Source organism: Bos mutus, chromosome 18 (genome assembly GCF_027580195.1).
Source record: "Bos mutus isolate GX-2022 chromosome 18, NWIPB_WYAK_1.1, whole genome shotgun sequence".
Lineage (NCBI taxonomy): Eukaryota > Metazoa > Chordata > Mammalia > Artiodactyla > Bovidae > Bos > Bos mutus.
Window position 1 is genome coordinate 47,921,221 of NC_091634.1, and position 18,303 is coordinate 47,939,523.

Here is an 18,303-nt window from a genome sequence, read left to right on the forward strand (position 1 = left end):
ACCCGCCTCTCTCCTCGCTGTGCATCTGATCTGCATTTATGCATCTGCCAAACCACCCCCATCAGCAGAAACGCCTCCTGGAATCCAGCACATCTGCTTAAAAGATAAGGTCACTTCCTGAACTTCTTTGCCAACAAAGGTTCTTATAGTCAAAGCTGTGGTTTTTCCAGTAGTCATGTACGGATGTGAGGGTTGGATTATAATGAAAGATGAGCACCAAAGAATTGATACTTCCAAATTGTGGTGCTGGAGAAGAGTCTTGAGACTCCCTTGGACTGCAAGGAGATCAAACCCGTCAATCCTAAAGGAAATCAACCCTGAATATTTAATGGAAGTGCTAATGCTCCTTGGAATCTGAAGCTCCAATACTTTGGCCACCTGATGGAAAGAGCTGACTCATCAGAAAAGACCTTGATGCTAGGAAAGACTGAGGGCAGGAGCAGGGGACAACAGAGGACGAGATAATTGGATGACATCACCAACTCGATGGACATGAGTTTGAGCAAACTCTGGATGATGGTGAAGGACAGGGAAGCCTGAAATGGTGCAGTCCATGGGGTCACAAAGAGTTGGACATAACTTAGCAACTGAACAGCTTCTTGATCTTGTGAGGGGCCATGATGAGCTTAGATTTGAGTTGTGTAAACTGTGGATTCGGAGAAGGCAATGGCACCCCACTCCAGTACTCTTGCCTGGAAAATCCCATGGATGGAGGAGCCTGGTGGGCTGCAGTCCGTGGGGTTGCTGAGAGTCAGACATGACTGAGCGACTTCACTTTCACTTTTCACTTTCATGCATTGGAGAAGGAAATGGCAACCCACTCCAGTATTCTTGCCTGGAGAATCCCAAGGACGGCTGAGCCTGTTGGGCTGCCGTCTATGGGGTCGCACAGAGTCGGACACGACTGACGCTACTTAGCAGCAGCAGCAGCAGCAGCAAACTGTGGATTACGCTCCTGTGCTCTGTCTCAAGAAACTTGTATAACTGTGACTTAACTTCTAATGGCAAAACAGTCCTTGGAGCTTTCTGAGATGCTGTTCTTGGCTTATAATCCTCAAATTTGGATTGAATAAAAATTTCCATTTCTTTCTTAGATCACCTGATTGATTTTTTGCCCACAATGGTAAGGTTGGGGCGGGGGTGGGGGTGAGGCAGCACTGACTAGATTTTCCATAATCACAAAAGTTTTTATTTAAATAAAAAACCAAACACTCTTTTAAAAATTGGTGGGGCCTCCCTGGTTGTCCACTGGTTGACTTCACACTCCCAATGCAGGAGGCCCAGGTTTGATCCCCGGCTGGGGAACTGGATCCCATATGCTGCAAGTAACGGTTTACACATCATAACTAAGGTTCAGTGCAGCCAAATTTAAAAAATATGTGTGTGTGTGTGTGTGTGTGTGTGTGTGTGTATAAGAAAAAAATGGTGTTTGATTTTCTTTTAAACCCTAGCAATTGTGGGGAAAATGGAATAGGTGATAGCTGAGCAGAAGCAGCAGCTGTGTTTGCCTCCACCATGTTCATCACTGGTGAGGGAGAGGTTACTGCGATGCTACCCATTTCACAAAGGAGGAAACTGAGCCACCGTGAGACAAGGGGCTGTTCAGTCCAGATGGGAGAGGTGTTGGAGAAGCCTACTGCTCTCCAGAGGCCCCTGCTATGGTTCTCTCCATAATTCTTGTCACTGCCCAATGTCCTACACCTTGTACTTTTTCACTTGATTTTTGTCTTTCTCCACGGGCACCCCCAACCTCCACCTGGCACCAGAAACTAAAGGCTGCAGGCAAGGGTTTTGTTTGCTTTCTTCACTGCTTTGGGGCCTAGAACAGTTCCTAGGTACATAGGTGCTTAGTTTCAGGGGCTAAGGAAGAGCTGGCCTCACTTCACTTGTGCCCCCCTCCCCCACCGACAGGGGCCCAGCCCGACTCTGACTCAGCAGGGAGAAGGCTGGCGCAGCCCCAGAATGCAAGGAGCCAGACAGTAAACAAAGATGCACATTAGTAAGAGACGTGAGGCACAGCAAGAAAATAAACAGGATGACAAGGCAGCCGACAAGTTCTCACTCCCCAGTGCTCCCAAGGGTAAGAATGAGGGAGGTGGGGGACAGTTGGGGGAATGTTCAGGAGCGGCCCTTGTAAACATGCTGGAAAGTGTGGGAATCTTGGGGAGACTCTAAGCTACCTTATAAATGGCTCCTGCTGGAGGAGAACACAGCCCTCCTCCAAAGGCCCTTGGAGAAGGAGACAGGGAAACGCACAGAAGCACGCACAGCCATGTCCCCATTGCACCTGGGCTCAGCAGCGCCCCAGGGAGCAGATTCCCATCAGTGTCAGGGTCCTGGTCTGAGGAGGGTGCCTTCATACCCCGCCCATGGTGACTCAATTCCCTTCAGCTCTGCCTGACTCTATCCAGTCTTGGACCCCCTGATCCAGACTTGGAACTCTGATCCATCCTCTTTGGGAGGACCACCACCCCCATCCCCACCCACACTTGTGCTGGCGGCGAACTCCACATCCAGTCGGCATGCTGGGTTTTATCACAGTCATATGTGCACCTGCTCATTTATTATTATCTAAGCAAGATGTTTTCTTTCCAATGAGTCCATCTGGAATTTCAGCTCCCAAAATATGAGTAGGACATGTCCTTTTCCACTGGAGAAACTGCCCTAAAGAGGGGATGTGCCCTGCCAGGTGGCGTGGCAGAGTTGAGGGTCACCTGTATCCCACACTCACTGTCCCCCTTCACATCTGCTGTGGTTCCCACAGTGGTGGGAGCAGTGACAACTCCAGTATCCTCCTGTGTTCCTGCCCCCGGCAGCTGGGGTCTTGGGGCAGCTTTGTCTATCCCCAGGCTTCAGCCTCTTCCTTGAAAGTATCCGCCTCACAAGTCTGTAGGGATGTGTAACATAGTGGATGATGAGTTCAAGGCGGCTGGGCCCCCAGAACAGGCCCAGTGAAAGGCTGGCCAGCCCCTAGCCTAGGCTTACCCCAGCTTTGTAACTGAGGAGTAATCTCTTGGTACAAACATGTCCCCAGAAATGATGCTATTTGTTCATCTGAAATCCCAGTGTGACTGGGCATCCTGGATTTGCTTTGGCTGCCCTGCCCCTGGGTGTGAGGCCATCTGCTGGCCCCTGAGCAGCTCTGCATGCCAGGCTGAGGGTGTGCCCAGGACAGGAGTGTGCCCAGGTCTGGACACCCCTGGCCCATTACCAGGCTGAAAGGAACAGACCGATCTGAAGGCAAATAGCCAAGGAGGTAGGTGGTGCCAAAGGCTGCCCGAGAGCGCCTGCTGTCAACACTGCATGGTGCTGGGCCAGTCAGAGCCCTCTGTGAGGCTCACGTGAGATGGAGCAACCCCTGAGTGGGCTGCCCCCCTCTTGTCCAGGTGCGCCTGCAAATACACACCCCTCAGCAATAGTCACAGGTAAATGAGCACTAACGCTTAGGGCTCTCGATATGGGCCACATGCTGTCCCCGCCACTTTCCGTGTGTGTTCCCAATTGCAGGTGCACAGCGAACCACTCTGAAATGCAGTGACATGGAGTACAGCCATTCACCCCGCTCAGGGCCGCATCTGCTCCACCATGCCTGTGCTGTGAGGGTGAGGAATGAGGCCATGACTGAGGAACACAGGAGAGAACTAAAAGGCCTCTCATCAGAAAGGGGGCTGGAGCCTCAAGGGGTAGGGCTGAGGGACTCTGCAGGGGGAAGGGAGGGGGGGCTGGAGGAAGGACAAAGAGAAGACTCCCCCACAAGGGCTGGAGTGGGTGTGGTCCAGGGGAGAAGGCGGGGTGGCCCCAGTAGGCCAGCTTCATCTACGTGACCTGAGCCAGGATGAAGTTCTCACCGTGCAGGTGCTCAGGAGGGATGTGTGATTGCAGCTGTCTGAGCAAAGTGGAGTGGAGTGGGCCGGCCCACTGCTGTACTACCTGCCAACTGGCAGATGCTCCTCTGAGTCCCACTTCTTGCCAGGGAAACTAGTGGCCTCAGTGTGAAGGTTAAACCCTCAGGAGAGACCCCACAAGATCGTGGACCCAGAGCCCAGCATGAACACCAGGATATCAGGAGCCTGGGGCACCCTTGTCAACACTCAGTGGGTGACTCAACCGTCTGGGGATCATGGAGAGCCTGCAGAACCTGGGCTGTGGACACCCTTCCCCCCAACAGCGTGGAGGCTGCAGTCTTGTGAAGGTGGGGTCGGAGGGCCCTGCACAGGCTCACACGCTGAAAGCTGGCCGCCTTCAGGGCCAGCAGTGCAGTGGACTTCAAGCCACCCAGCACAGAGCAGGTGCCCAGAGCATCCGCTCAAGCCTGAGCCCAGGATGTGGGCCCTCTTGGGGCTTCTGTTCCCCGGTCCAGATCAGCCCCTTTGGCTTCTCTTTGCTCAGGTACCCACCCGGAGGGGGGCATGCAGGGGTGGGGTATGAGGAGGCTCAGGGCACCAGGGTTGAGGCTCGTCCAGCTCTGTGCGTGCTCACCCGGGCCCCAGGCAGACAGCAACTCTGGGTTCCATTTCTCTTGTAGGAGGAGGGGTGGCCAGATTTGCCCCTATCTGTGGGACCCTGGGTGCCCTGCAGCCATGGAAATGATCTCCAGAAGGCATGTGGGGCCAGAACTTTGCTCCCAGTGCCCCTGCACCCAGGTGTGGTGGCCACAACTTGCTGACCCAACCAGCCCTTCCCTGGGGTTCAAACCCCCACCTTCCAACACACCACATTTTCTGGGGGAATCCTCAAGCTCCTTACTTCCTCACATTTGTTTGGTTCTCAGCCACCTGCCTCTAACGTCTGGCACACAGAGAGGCCAGGGGAAAGCTCTCCAGAATGAGCCACCCTGGAGGGTTGTCCTGAGCTGCCTGAGAGCACGTCTGGGGTTTGAGGATGAGGCTCCTCCAGGCATGGCCATCTCTCCCAACACTACTGCCAGCAGCTCCCCTACCATGGGCAGCACCTTAAGACACCTGCAGTTTCCAAGCACAGGTCTGTCTCAACCCCTCCCACTTGTCACTTGTCTTGCCTCCGCCAGGCCTCCCCATCTGCTCTCCTTACCTCTTCTGGCCCCATCTTTTTAGAAAAAGAGGAAAACTCCAGCACCCGGCATGGGTATCTGACAGCAATAAATTTATTAAATATCCCCCCCAAATATAAACAGAAACCAGTTAAAAAAAAAAAAAAAAAAACATGAAACATCAGGCCTGGAGCTAACAATAAAGCAGAGACAGGAAACGGATTTGACCTAAGGCCAAAGATAGCTGAGAGAACTCACGCAGGGCAGGGATGCTGTAAATACTGGAGGAAAAACACTCGGGAGCCCCAGGGTGACATGACTGAACCTCGTGGGGGTAAGATTGGGGGTGTGTCAGTGGCTACATGGCTCGGGGGACAGACCACTTGGTCCTGGCCACAGCCACGTCCCACCCCTTCAGCTGCTTCACTTGGGGCCCTGGGCCTCGGATTCCTCCTCATCGTCTTCGTACATCTCGCCCTCCTCCTCGGCCGTGGCGTCCTGGTACTGCTGGTACTCGGACACCAGGTCGTTCATGTTGCTCTCGGCCTCGGTGAACTCCATCTCGTCCATGCCCTCGCCCGTGTACCAGTGCAGGAAGGCCTTGCGCCGGAACATGGCCGTGAACTGCTCCGAGATGCGCTTGAACAGCTCCTGGATGGCCGTGCTGTTGCCAATGAAGGTGGAGGACATCTTCAGCCCGCGGGGTGGGATGTCACACACAGCCACCTTCACGTTGTTGGGGATCCACTCCACGAAGTAGCTGCTGTTCTTGCTCTGGATGGCCAGCATCTGCTCGTCCACCTCCTTCATGGACATGCGGCCTCGGAAGACGGTGGCCACGGTCAGGTAACGGCCGTGGCGCGGGTCACAGGCTGCCATCATGTTCTTGGCGTCGAACATCTGCTGGGTGAGCTCGGGGACGGTCAGCGCCCGGTACTGCTGGCTGCCGCGGGCAGTGAGGGGGGCGAAGCCAGGCATGAAGAAGTGCAGGCGCGGGAAGGGCACCATGTTCACAGCCAGCTTGCGCAGGTCGGCATTGAGCTGGCCTGGGAAGCGCAGGGAGGTGGTGACCCCACTCATGGTGGCCGACACCAGGTGGTTGAGGTCCCCGTAGGTGGGCGTGGCCAGCTTGAGGGTGCGGAAGCAGATGTCATACAGCGCCTCGTTGTCGATGCAGTAGGTCTCGTCCGTGTTCTCCACCAGCTGGTGGATGGACAGTGTGGCATTGTAGGGCTCCACCACCGTGTCTGACACCTTGGGCGAGGGCACCACGCTGAAGGTGTTCATGATGCGGTCGGGGTACTCCTCGCGGACCTTGCTGATGAGCAGTGTGCCCATGCCCGAGCCTGTGCCTCCACCCAGGGAGTGGGTCAGCTGGAAGCCCTGCAGGCAGTCGCAGTTCTCGCACTCCTTCCGCACCACATCCAAGACTGAGTCCACCAGCTCGGCGCCCTCCGTGTAATGGCCCTTGGCCCAGTTGTTACCAGCCCCACTCTGACCTGTGGTGGGGAGGGCAGGGGGGATACAGACGGGGTCACAGCTCCAGCACCGGCCTGAACAGCCCACCCCAGAGAGCAGCTGAGGAGGCAGATCGGTGCCTGTTTTGACCTCCATGAAGTGGGGGCATGCAACTCTCACTTCCATGGCTCTTCGTGCCAGTCACATTGTGTGTGGGGATGTAGCCCCCGGCACCTAGTGCTGTGGGATGTGGACACAGACACAGCTTCTGGAGCTTCTGCTTCTGCTCTGCCTCAGGAGGAACTCCTAGTGGAATTGATCTACCCAGCCCTCTAGTCCACCCATCCTCTAGCCCGCTGTGCTGGAAGGGTAAACTACAACCCTGAGTGCCTCGCAGCCCAGGATCCGGACGAGGGCCATGCCCACGCATCGGGTGCTGAGCTCTAGGAGGTGACAGTGGGGTGAGGCCCTCCCTCTGTCACCATCACGGGCATGAGGACGGGCAACCCCTGACCACAGCAATGCGGTGTACTCATGAGCTGGTGTGCTCTGGAGACCCCATCTAGCTCTCTAATATCCTAATAACACACCGCGTTACTTGAAATCACAAGTGTCTGTTTCCTGCACAGAACTCTTTCTCTGGGACTCTTTCACTGCACATCAGGGAGCTCAGTGATGCTCTGCAGCACTGTGGGCAGGGGTAACTCTGCCCTTGTTTCTGTTGATCTGGGTTTGCTGGTGGTGGGGTCCACCATGAGAAGGTGGGGAAAGGGGAAACTTACCAAAGATGAAGTTGTCAGGCCTGAAGAGGTGCCCAAAGGCCCCAGACCGGACGCTGTCCATGGTTCCAGGCTCGAGGTCCACCAGGATGGCCCGAGGCACATATTTATGTGCTGAGAGGAGAGGGGTGGGTTACATGGATCACAGAAGCTGGGCACCCCTTCTGCCTCCTAAATCCTGCCCTGGCCTGCCAGCCTCATGCTCTCACCTAAAAGCTTAGACTCTGGGATCAGAGAGGCAGGGATCACATGGTTGACACCTGGACATGGGCAGGTGTCTCTGAGGGCACCGTTTCACACCAGCTTCTGAATGGCCTCTGCCTGACCTCTCCATATAACCCCTGCTCTGGACCCTCCATGGGCCTCCTGAAGGGTCTTTGGGACCCTGCCCAGCCCTGGTCTTTCCCCTACATGTGTCTCATGGCCATTAAACACACTTGCATCTCACTAGGGTGACTAGGATTCCTTGTTTTACTCTATTAGTCTCCGGTTACACCTGCCAGCCAAGGGAAGGAAGTCAGGGATGCTGGGACCCAGCAGTCAAGGCCCCCCACCCCACCCCCACCCAGTTGAGGAGGACTCACAAGAAGCCTCGTTGTAGTAGACACTGATGCGCTCCAGCTGCAGGTCCGAGTCACCCACATAATTGCCACTGGGGTCTATCCCATGTTCATCGCTGATGACCTCCCAGAACTGCAGGGAAAGGAAGGGCCAGTTGGTGGTCATGACCCCTGGCAAAGCCCTCCCTCCAGTAGCCTCAAGGCTACAAAATGAGGGGTGTGGACCCAAAGCCTGCACTAGTCCCTTTGAGTGACTTTGAAAAAGAGCCCCAAGTTCTGTCATCAAGAGAATTGTCATAATAAAAAATATGCATGTCCATGGAGACCAGAGTCCTCAGGGTGGATCAGTGCCCAACTGACACAGACCTGGGCCCCAGACCCAGATCTGCACTTGCTGACAGGGGCCTTGAGAGCCCACTTCTCCATGAGGGGGTTAGTAACAAACACCCACCTGGGGTATTTTTTTTTTACTTCCCTCTTTTCAGATGAGAAAACTGAGGCCCAGGAAGGTAAGTGATGGAGACCAGGCCTAGGATATGCAAACCCCTCAGTGTCGAGCATAGGCCGTCCAGTGCCAAGGCCTGGAAGCAGCCCACAGCAGCAGCCTCAGCCCATAGGAGCCCTGCATGGGGAGTGACTCGCCTGGGCTCACCCAGCTTGTCTGAGCTGAGATGACGTAGCCCCAGTTTCAAGGGCTCACTCACTGCAATGCAATCTGTCCTGTTTGCCCTGGGCAGAACCCATAGCGCTTCTCTCAGGACTAAGGCAGGACAGGGTCTTGCTTGCAAGTTGGACCACCCCTTCCCAGCGTGACCTCAGCCAACCCCTGAAGCTTCCATGTCTCAGGGCCTTGGGCCTGAAGGCCCAAAGGCCTGAAGATGAAGTCTGATTGCTTTGAGAATAAATCCAGTTACTCTGGATGGGGTTTGTTGCTGTCACTCAGTCATATCTGACTCTCTGTGACCCCATGGACTATAGCCTACCAGGCTCCTCCATCTATGGGATTCTCTAAGCAAGAATACTGGAGGGGGTTGCCATTTCCTTCTAGAACCAGGGGATCTTCCCAACCCAGGGATCGAACACAAGTCTTGGCATTGCAGGCAGATTTTTTATCCGCTGAGCCACAAGGGAAGCCTGGTCCTGGTTGGGAAGAAAGGCTTTTGCCCTGAACACTCTTTGGTGGTTTTTAATTTTTATCACGTGCACATGTTAACTTCTCAAAAGAAAAGAAAAAGATTAGTTAAAATTTTTTTAACTTTTTTTTTTTAAATTTTAGGGACCTCCCTGGTGGTTCAGTGGCTAACACTCTGCACTCCCAATGCAGGAGCCCAGGGTTTGATCCCTAGTCAGGGAACTCAGATCCTACATGCCGCAACTAAGACCCAGCACAGCCAAATTAAAAAATATATATAAAAAATTAAAAGACTTTAAAATTTTAAAATCCGAAAAATATGAAGAGTCATTATTATCAAATGCACAGAGGAATCTTGGCAGTTCACCCGGAGACAATGTTGGCAAAAGTCAGTTCTCAGCTGGTCTTTGTGATTTGTGTCACTGATAAGTTTTCGTCTTTCTCCCTGCATTAGGTATGTGTTAATGCTGTAATTGGAGGTGTCACTGAGGCCTTCCAGGCCTGATCAGAGCTTTAAATCACTGCTTGGCTCCAGGACCTTGGCCCCACAGCCCTGGGACATCCACAAGCCCCGTAGAGAAGGAATGAGCTTGAGACGGCAGGTGAGGGGGCGGCAGAGAGCGACTCAGTGGCCCAGCCACCAATACATCTATGGAGAGTTCTCTGGAACTCATGTATGGAATGCATAGACTTCCAGAAGGCAATAGACCAGAGTGAGTGCCACCTCTCAGGATCTCCATTTTCTCATCTGTAAAGTAGACACGATGACAGTACTCACTTCAAGTGGTCAACTCAAGGCCTGACAAATAAAAGCATTCAGCAAATGTTGGTCTCACCAAGTTAAAAGTCCTTAGGTTGCTATTTAAATTTGTCAAGCCTTATTCACTGATAAGGACTTTGCTGGTGGCTCAGACAGTAAGGAATCTGCCTGCAATGCAGGAGGCCATGGTTCAATCCCTGGGTTGGGAAGATCCCCTGGAGAAGGGAATGGCAACCCACTACAGTATTCTTGCCTGGAGAATTCCATGGGCAGAGGAGACTATTGAGCTACAGTCCATTGGGTCACAAATAGTGATATGACTGAGCAACCAATGCACATTCACTGATAAATAAAATAAAAAGTACTTTAAAAAATCAATATATTTTGGAATATTGTGGCACAATAAAAGATGATCACTGGTATGAGTAGATCTCCAAGGCACATCCTTGGGGGGGAAGGCACATGGCAAGGATATTCAGGGTAAAAACAGGCACCTCACAACAGATGCTGTAATTCTTATGCATAGGTGGACATGCACAGAAAATGGACTAGAATAAGGGAAAAAAACTTGCTCCACCCAGAAGAGGGGGACCACTAGGGGGAGGTGCTTAAACAGTCACTTTAGCCTTATCTGCAATGCTTCAACTTCCTAGAAGGGACACATGTTAATAATAGCTTTAGTAGTTAAAACGAATATAAATTGCAATTTAATATATTATTAATAAAAGCTTAGCAGAATATATTACATGTATTATATAACATTAATAAACAACAAAATACTATATAATAAATTAAATAATGCTTATGATCATCACCACAGATGAGAACTGGAGCGTGGACCCCAGGGTCCAGGCCAGGCTCCTATTTCACACACGCAATTGTAGCTCCCGCGGCGCTGTCCGTGGTGCTGACGGTCGCCGCGCCCACACCTGGGGCGGGGAGGCAGAGGGGCGCACACAGAGGAGCCCAAAGCTAGCTGAGTGTGTGACTCCAGAGGGTGGGCTGGCCGACTCCCAGGCTTAAGCCCCTCTAGGACTCCACGCCCTTCCCCACCAGGCGCAAAGCAGCAGTGGGCGTGTGGGGGTGGGGTCGGAAACCAGAAACTCCCTCCTCCCATTGGCTGTCAGGGCCAGGGCCGTCTCTCCGAGGCCCCGCCCAGCGGTCAAGGAAGATGGGGCAGACAAAGGCTCCGGGACCGCCCTACCCGCTAGGCGAGGGGGGTGGGGTACCCTGACTCCTCGCCCCGTGGTGGGGGCTGGGGGCTCCCCGCCCATCCTGATGTGCCTACACAGGCCTGGATTCACACCCGTGCCCTGCGGGGAGGGCAGCACCCTGTCTCACCGCAACCTCGAGAGGCGCAGTGAGGGACGCACCTGGCACAGTGCCCAACACGTAGTGGTCACTGTCATAAATGCTGTCGCATTCTCTCCTAGCCCTGATCGCCCAGACTTCCCCTCCTCCTTCCATAACCCCTCCCATCCCGACCCCACCCACAGCCAGGACCCTCCCCATAGCAGGCAGCCTGCCTCCAAGTAGGGTAACAGCCTACCTGTAACAGTCTGGTGGCACCCCGCCCCGCCCCCACCAGTCAGCGGCCGCTGGCAACTGGCGGGAAAAGTTTGGTCTCCCTCCGCCAAGAGCCCACACTTGTGTGGGAGCAGGAAGCGGCCAGACCCTGTCCACAGGCTGCTGTTGAGCGCCTATGCAGGCAAATGCCCCTGCCGAGCTTTGAGCTCTTCCAGCTTGGTTGCCAGGTGCTCCAGGGCAGGGGCGCCCAGAAGGAAACCACTTGACTGCCTCCTTTGCTCACTGCTTCCCCTCCTCCCAAATCCACTTCTCTTTTGTACTGTTACAAAACATCAGATACTACTTTTAAAACAAACATGAGTTAAGGAAATTAACCTCAAATGAATAAGAAGTAATGAAAACCCAAAGGACACCGAACTTGAAAGAGGAAAAAAATCTCTGCAGAAGACACTGCCCAGCACTCAGGCAGCTGCCCCTGTCCCCCTTCCCATCCCTACGTCACCCCACCCCGCCCCTTGGGGCTGCAGCTGGGCATGAACCTGCCTTTGCATGATTGGTGCCCATGCAGCCACAGAAGGAAACAGAGCAACCCGACCAACACTTCCCCAGGCTTGCGATGGAACTTGGGTTACCCTCCTTCCCGTCAGTGACCCCTGACCCTCAGAGGAGCAGATGCTCAGGGCAGGCCTGGCCCCTGTGGCCACAGTAATGAGTCTTTGGCCCCTCCTGCCCGGCCAGGGCATCTGTCAGTGACGGCCCCCAGAGGCCTGATTTAATTTGAGGCCTTGGTCCCCCAGGCTTCCCCTCCCCCAACTCCCTTCCTCAGGCAGGCACAGCTGTCTCCTCAGTGATTAGGGTGTCTCCCCACCATGCCCTCCCCCCATCCGAGGCGCCACCACCCTAGAGCCCAAGTTGCAATTTACATGTCAGCCACGTGGCTGCCCCAGCCCTGTTGTAATTAGCTTTTTGTTCTTGCCTGGTTTCCATGGCAACAGCCTCCGGAGGAAGGCTTTCCTGGTCCCTTCCCCTCCAGGACCTGTCTCCTCCCACTTTCTCCTTGGGGAACCTGCTCCACACCATCCCCGCTGGGCCCCTGGCCTTGGTGCTGACAAAGGGCAGCAGGCCCCACCCACCCAGCCTGAGCCTCGTGCTGGGTGGGCACCTGCAGGGACCGAGAGCCGGAGGGCGGAGAGGCTCTGTCTCCACTTGCTGTGTGACCTTGGGCAAGGAACAGCGTCTCTGGACCTGGGGATACGACACTTGCCTCCTGGGTTGGGGGCGGGGTGGGGGGGAACGTGGCCTGCGCGCCTCAATCCCGACATCTGTGAGGGGGGCTAACAATGGAGGGGAGGGGCCTAGCGGGGAAGCAGCTCTGGACCGCGCCCCTCCAGCCCGGCTTTGTTCCCACCACCGACCCCTAGAACTGCCGTCCCTAAGTGGGGTTGGGGGAGGGGTGGCCCGGGAGGTGCTACGCCGGGGGAGAGCCCCGTCCTGGACCAAGGTCATTCGGAGTCCGGGCACAGTTTCTTCCCCAACAAAGGAACAGGGCGGGGCCAGGGAACTGAGGGTTGTCAAAGCTAGCTGGGAGAATGGGGGCGGCTCTGAACGGTTGGGGGACATCAAGCTCCTGGCGTGGGAGGGCAGAGGGAATCGTTATGGCTTTTGGGGGAGCCCCACCCGAGCCTGTCCACCCCACCCATCTCGCCCGAGGCCGAGTTGCGACCCCAGAGAAGAGGGCCACGCCCAGCCAGCGCCTTCCACTTGCACCTGCAGCGGCGGGGGGCTGGAGAGTAGGGAGCCGCTGACCTGCGCTGTGCCTCCGGCAGGCCCGAGGTAACCCGGGCGGGGCAGCGGAAAGGCCGGGGTAGGACTGGCAGAGGGGCGACTCGGAGTCCCGGCCGCCCGCCGGCAGCGGGGACGATCCCGTCCGTTTCTCCTAGGTTTCGCAGTGGTGAGCCGGGCTTGGGGTGCCGCTGTGCGCATACAACGCCTCCCCGCTGCTTCCCTCCCCCGGGACCCGCTCGCGCTGGGGACGCGGGACACGCGCCCAGTGCGGGGCCCGGCACACAGGGCCACGCAGCCTCACCTTGGCCCCGATCTGGTTGCCGCACTGGCCGGCCTGGATGTGCACGATCTCCCTCATGCTCGGTGCTATGGCGGGCGGCTGCGAGACGCGAGCGGACCGGCTGCAGCTGGCTGCGGAGGCTCTGCCGCCCCCGCCGCCCGCTCTTATAGGCAGGGCCCCGCCCGTCTCGCCCGGCACGGCGTCATCGCGCGCGGCCAATCCCGGGGCGCCGCCGAAGACTGCGGCACCGGCTGCAGCAAGCATCCGCGCCGCGCATCCCCGCTCGACCGCGCGCTGCGGCGGCGCCGCCTCCCTCCGCCACCGGGTCTCTGGGCTCCGCGCATCCGGAAGGCGGGGCTGGTGAGCTCCAGGGAGGACAATAGAAGCCCCCCTTGGCCCTTGGCCCCCGCCCCGACTGCCCTCTGCTCCCCTCCCCAGCGGGAGCCTCACCCCTCGGCGCAGCAAGGAGGGTCTTTCTTGTGCACACCTGATTAGGGACCAACCCCATGTTCCCACACCGGAAGGCCAGAAGGGACGCCTCCCAGCACCCCTCCTTTGTCAGAAGGGGCAGACCAGGTACTCTGAGCTTTGCCCGCAGCCTTTGATGGTGGGGGAGGCAGGCAAGGCTGCAGCGGGCACTAGATTCTCTCCAGAAGAAAGCAAGCTGGGGCAAGGCTCCTAGACGTCTGAGTCAGAAGGGCGGTGGCTGCAGGAGTTGGAGGTGGGTTCCTATGGCAGTTCTGTCACTGCTCATCTCTGCAGTGGGGTGCCACCTGCCCCTGCTGCCCCAGGGCACTGCCATGACATTCCAGGTGGACCTATTGCGATTGGGTGCTTTGTACCCCTGCCAGACACGCACTTGGACGTAGCTGCTGCTTAGTGAGCAATGGTGTCCAGGATTGTCATAAGGACACACACAAGCCAGACACAGAACTATCAGTCTGGGGGGTGGTGTGTCTGACTCACTCCTTGCTGTCACTCGTACCCCTAGAGTCTTGATCCAAATGAGGCCAAGGAAATTCAGTGGGTGGGGAGAGGCTCTGTAAGGAGTTGGTGTTTGCAGCCGGGAGAGGTCACTGTCAGAAAAGAAGAGACTCACGGTACACACCCTGGACGACACCACCAGTCTCCTGAGGTCACAGGGTAGAGTGAAACCACCTACAAGAAAGCCCGTCTTACATTTCAGTGACAAAAGCCTCTGGGAGGGTTTCAGCCACAGAGTGTATAGCCTGTTCCCATGTGCTCACACTGCTTGTGGGTGCCCCTCTTTCCCCTCATGAAGCTCCCCAACTTGGCAAGTCTGGAAAGGGTCTTTTGTTCTCAAGAGATGCCCCTCCCCCACAATGTGTCTCTGATGTGGTTTCCTGTGTTTGGTTTCCAGCTGCCTGGGGCCCCTCCCTGTCCCCGTTCAGGGGGTCCTTTTCCCTGGAAGGAAGAAGCTTCGCACCCAGTTGAGCAGGACCCATCACCCACCTGCCGCCCTGCGGGATGGCTCCCGGCCAGGACCTCTCCCCCTCCATCCCCAGAGGAACTGAGGCTGGCTCGAGGCTGACTCATCGTCCATCTCCCAGCAAAGGCCGGCCCTGCCGGGAACCAGCTCCCAGCCCCGAGGCCAACAGTCAGGTGGCACTGCCAGGGTAGGGGACTGGCCAGGGGGCTGCAGGGCTGGCTGGTACCCCTGCTTTTCGTCCATAAGCCTGTCCCAGCAAGAGGGTAGGGCATATGCTCTGTCTGTGGAGGAATGGGGTGGGGGTGGGGCAGGGGGAGGACCCCGCCCACTCCCCTGGGGCTTGGATGCCCCTTAGCCCCTGGACAACCACACCCTATTCTGGGCAGCTTGTCTCACACCTCCCAGGGCTGGCGGGGTACTGACTCTTCTCCCAGCAGGACGGAACTTAAAAGCAGACCCCAGCCTCTGGGCCACCCTGCAGCAGATACGGAGGCTGAGAGAGGGCCATGTTCTGGCCAGAGTCACACACGGGTCACCATGGTCCTGCCTCTGCTGCAGCTGAGGGCAGCTGGGAAGTGCCAGGGTCTTGACACAATGGAGGTGACTCGGAGCGGGGGACCTCTGGGCTGGGGTTTGCACCATAGACAGAATGCAAAGACACAGGATGGAGTGGGTGTGACTGGGGTCTCCTCGCCCTTCCCCAGGTGAGTCCTCTGACACTGGGGGCTGTGGTGTCATGACTTGGGCAGGTAAGCCATGTTTTCTGACTGGCTCCTGGGACTTAGGTCTTACCCCTCTTCACCACACTCCCACTCCTCCGCCCCAAGCTTCAGGCAACTTTCGGAAAGAGGCAAGAAAGATGGGAAGGAGGTTGCACCAAGCATCACGTTTATTAATACTGCTGCACTGCTTCCTGGCCCTGGAGCCTGCATATTGGCTGCTGGTTCCCCAGAGCAGGCCTGGCTGGGGTGTCTGCCGAATGCATGTGCTGCTGGCAGATGGGCTGAGCCCGGCTCCCAGTCACCACAGAGCGTTAGAAGAGAAAAGCCCCCACTGTGGGCCCCACCTCCTCCTGTGCTGGTCATGAAGTCCTTGGAGCGGGACTTCCCACAGCTTTGGGTGGGGTGGGGTGTGGGCACCGGCCCCAGAGTGGGGCCCCAGATGGAGGGGTGGGGGCCCTCCTTTCTAGGTGTGGGAGGCCATGCCCCACCATCTCCCCAGCCTCCTCATTCTGCACAGCCTCCTGGAGAGTCCTGCGATTCCCCTCTCAGGCCCCAAAGGCCTGTGCACCCTCACCTTCAGGGATGGTCTAGCCGATCCTCTTTGTCAAGGGACTGCCCTGGCCTCACAGGCCTGGGGCACACGACGGCACTGCCACCCTCACCAGGAGCACTGCAGCACCTCTTGGAGCGTCTTCCGGAGCTCCTGGCTGCGGAAGGCATAGATGAGGGGGTCCACAATGGCGTTGCAAATGATGAGGGCCAGGAAGAGGTTGAAGTTCTTGAAGATGCAGCCACAGGTGGGGTGCTGGGGGCAGAGGACGATGAGCGAGAGGTGCAGGAAGAAGGGGCCCCAGCAGAGGAAGAAGACGCCCAGCAGGATGGTGAGGGTGGCAGCGCCCTTGAGGCCAAAGCCCTGATGAATGGGGCGCTGCCTCTTCTGGAGCCGGGCGATGCCCCGGGCATGCTGGCAGGCCCGGGCCAGCATGTGGACGTAGAGGACGGCCATCAGGGCCAGCATAGCTATGAAGAGGCCAACGAGGCACAGCAGGATGACCTTGTGGTTGTAGTAGGTGATGAAGAGCAGGCTGGTGAGGATGCTGGCCACCCAGATGGCCGCAATGATCCTCCACGCTCGGGGCAGTGTCACAACACTGTGGTACCGCAGGGCGTAGAAGATGGAGATGTAGCGGTCCACAGCAATGGCACCCAGGAAGCAGAGGCTGGACACCATGGATCCACAGATGAGCACGTCGATGACATTGTCCAGCTGCTGCACCACGGCCGCCTGGGTGGCCAGGACACCGGCCTCCAGCAGCAGCATGACTGCCGTCTCCAGCACGTTGCTGACGCTCACCAGCAAGTCAGACACAGCCAGGCAGCAGATAAAGTAGTACATGGGGGAGTGCAGGTTGCGGTTCTTGGCAATGGCAGCCACTACCAGCACGTTCTCCACGAGACTCACCAGCCCCAGGCTGAGAAAGAGCCCGTCAGGGATGGACACCTCCAGGCACTGGGGCCCCGTCCGGTTGGGGGCCAGGGTGAAGGGGAGGGTGGCTGGGGGCGTGCAGTTAAGGGAACCCAGCAGCCGCCTCTGGGAGCCAAGTGCAGGCATCGTCCCGCAGGGAGCAGGAAGGGGTGCTTGCTCTCAGGGTCCTGCTCAACTCATGGCTCCCCTGGGAGGGGCCTCACACCTCCCCTCCCTGGCTGGACAAATGTCAGCCCAGGCATGGCCCCAAGCGTGTGGGGCCAGCCCTCTGGGCGCGGCTTCGCTCTTCTGTTCTCAGTCCGCCTCCCCACCTCTTCCCTGGATGTGCGGTTGCCCACAGGCAGACATTTCTGGGCCGCTTGCCTCCTCCTGTCCTGTGGGGACCTCTTGCCTTACCGGGCCGCGGTAGGCTGAGGTCCAGGGAGAACAGAGCCTTCCTTGGCATCTTTAAAGTCGTCACGGAGTCCCTCCTCCTGAGGGCGGCCACATGATGGGCGTGTGCCGGGCTGCAGCGAGGTCCGCCACCAGGTGGCGCAGGCGGAGCCCAGGCCTGTCAGACGGAGGCAGTCCGGCCTGTGCAGCGGTCGGTGCTCGGCCAACGGGTGCTCCAGGTGATGCAGGTGGGGGCGGGGGGCCTGCAGACCTGCCTGAGACCTCCAACCCTCTTCCAAGCCCGACATAAAACCATTACCTCCTCCCTGAAGCCGTCCAATCTTGCCTCAGGAACCCCCACCCTGGCCCTAGCCACCTTCCCTCCCGACTCATGTTAAAGGCTGGCTGAGGGCAACCCCGCCCAAGGACTCCCAGCCCCTTCACCGCACTGTGGCTTCTCCCTGGGGTGCGGGGGCGGGGTGGTGGGGAGGGACTGCCAGTCCTTCCCTAACAGCCCCCATTTCCTCTGTGAAAGGTCACCACAGCCGGCCCAGAGCCAGCAACCACTTCAAGGACAAACCTTTGTCTGCAGCCGCGTGCCAGCCCCCCAGCACTTTCTCACTGAGGAGTGCGTGGTGCTGACGACAAACCCTCCTAGGAGGAGGGTGGAGTGTACAGGCCGGCCCCACTGGGGGGTGGTGGGGGAGTCAGAGGTGGGCCGATGGGGCTGGTATGCTACCGGCGCTGGTCTGTCAGGGTCTCTCCTCCTCTGCCAGACGGCCAAGGCCCGCACCTGTCCCGTGCCCTCCTCCCTTCCCTTTCCGGGACTCACATGGCCCTCTCCTTTGTGGCTCTGTCAGTGCTGTTTATTGAAGCTCATGGTAGGTGAGAGACAGTACACAGGTTATAAACATGCAGGTTGGTGCATGCCGCACCCAGCACCCTCGGGACCGCAGCACTCCATAATCAGTCAACCTAACATGA

The 18,303-nt window shown here is 57.3% G+C and overlaps 1 protein-coding gene across 1 annotated transcript; it reads right to left on the reverse strand.

Moving 5' to 3' along the window:
- Window positions 1–5,107: 5,107 nt before the first annotated feature.
- LOC102277577 (uncharacterized) lies at window positions 5,108–18,034 on the reverse strand. The gene is made up of 5 exons (XM_070386770.1): window positions 16,124–18,034; window positions 13,311–13,842; window positions 7,830–7,938; window positions 7,249–7,359; window positions 5,108–6,507 (listed from the first exon to the last, which is right to left on the reverse strand). The coding sequence occupies exons 1-5, from the start codon at window positions 17,071–17,073 to the stop codon at window positions 5,432–5,434; spliced, it is 2,778 nt and encodes a 925-aa protein (XP_070242871.1). The 5' UTR covers window positions 17,074–18,034; the 3' UTR covers window positions 5,108–5,431.
- Between the last annotated feature and the right edge of the window lie 269 nt (window positions 18,035–18,303).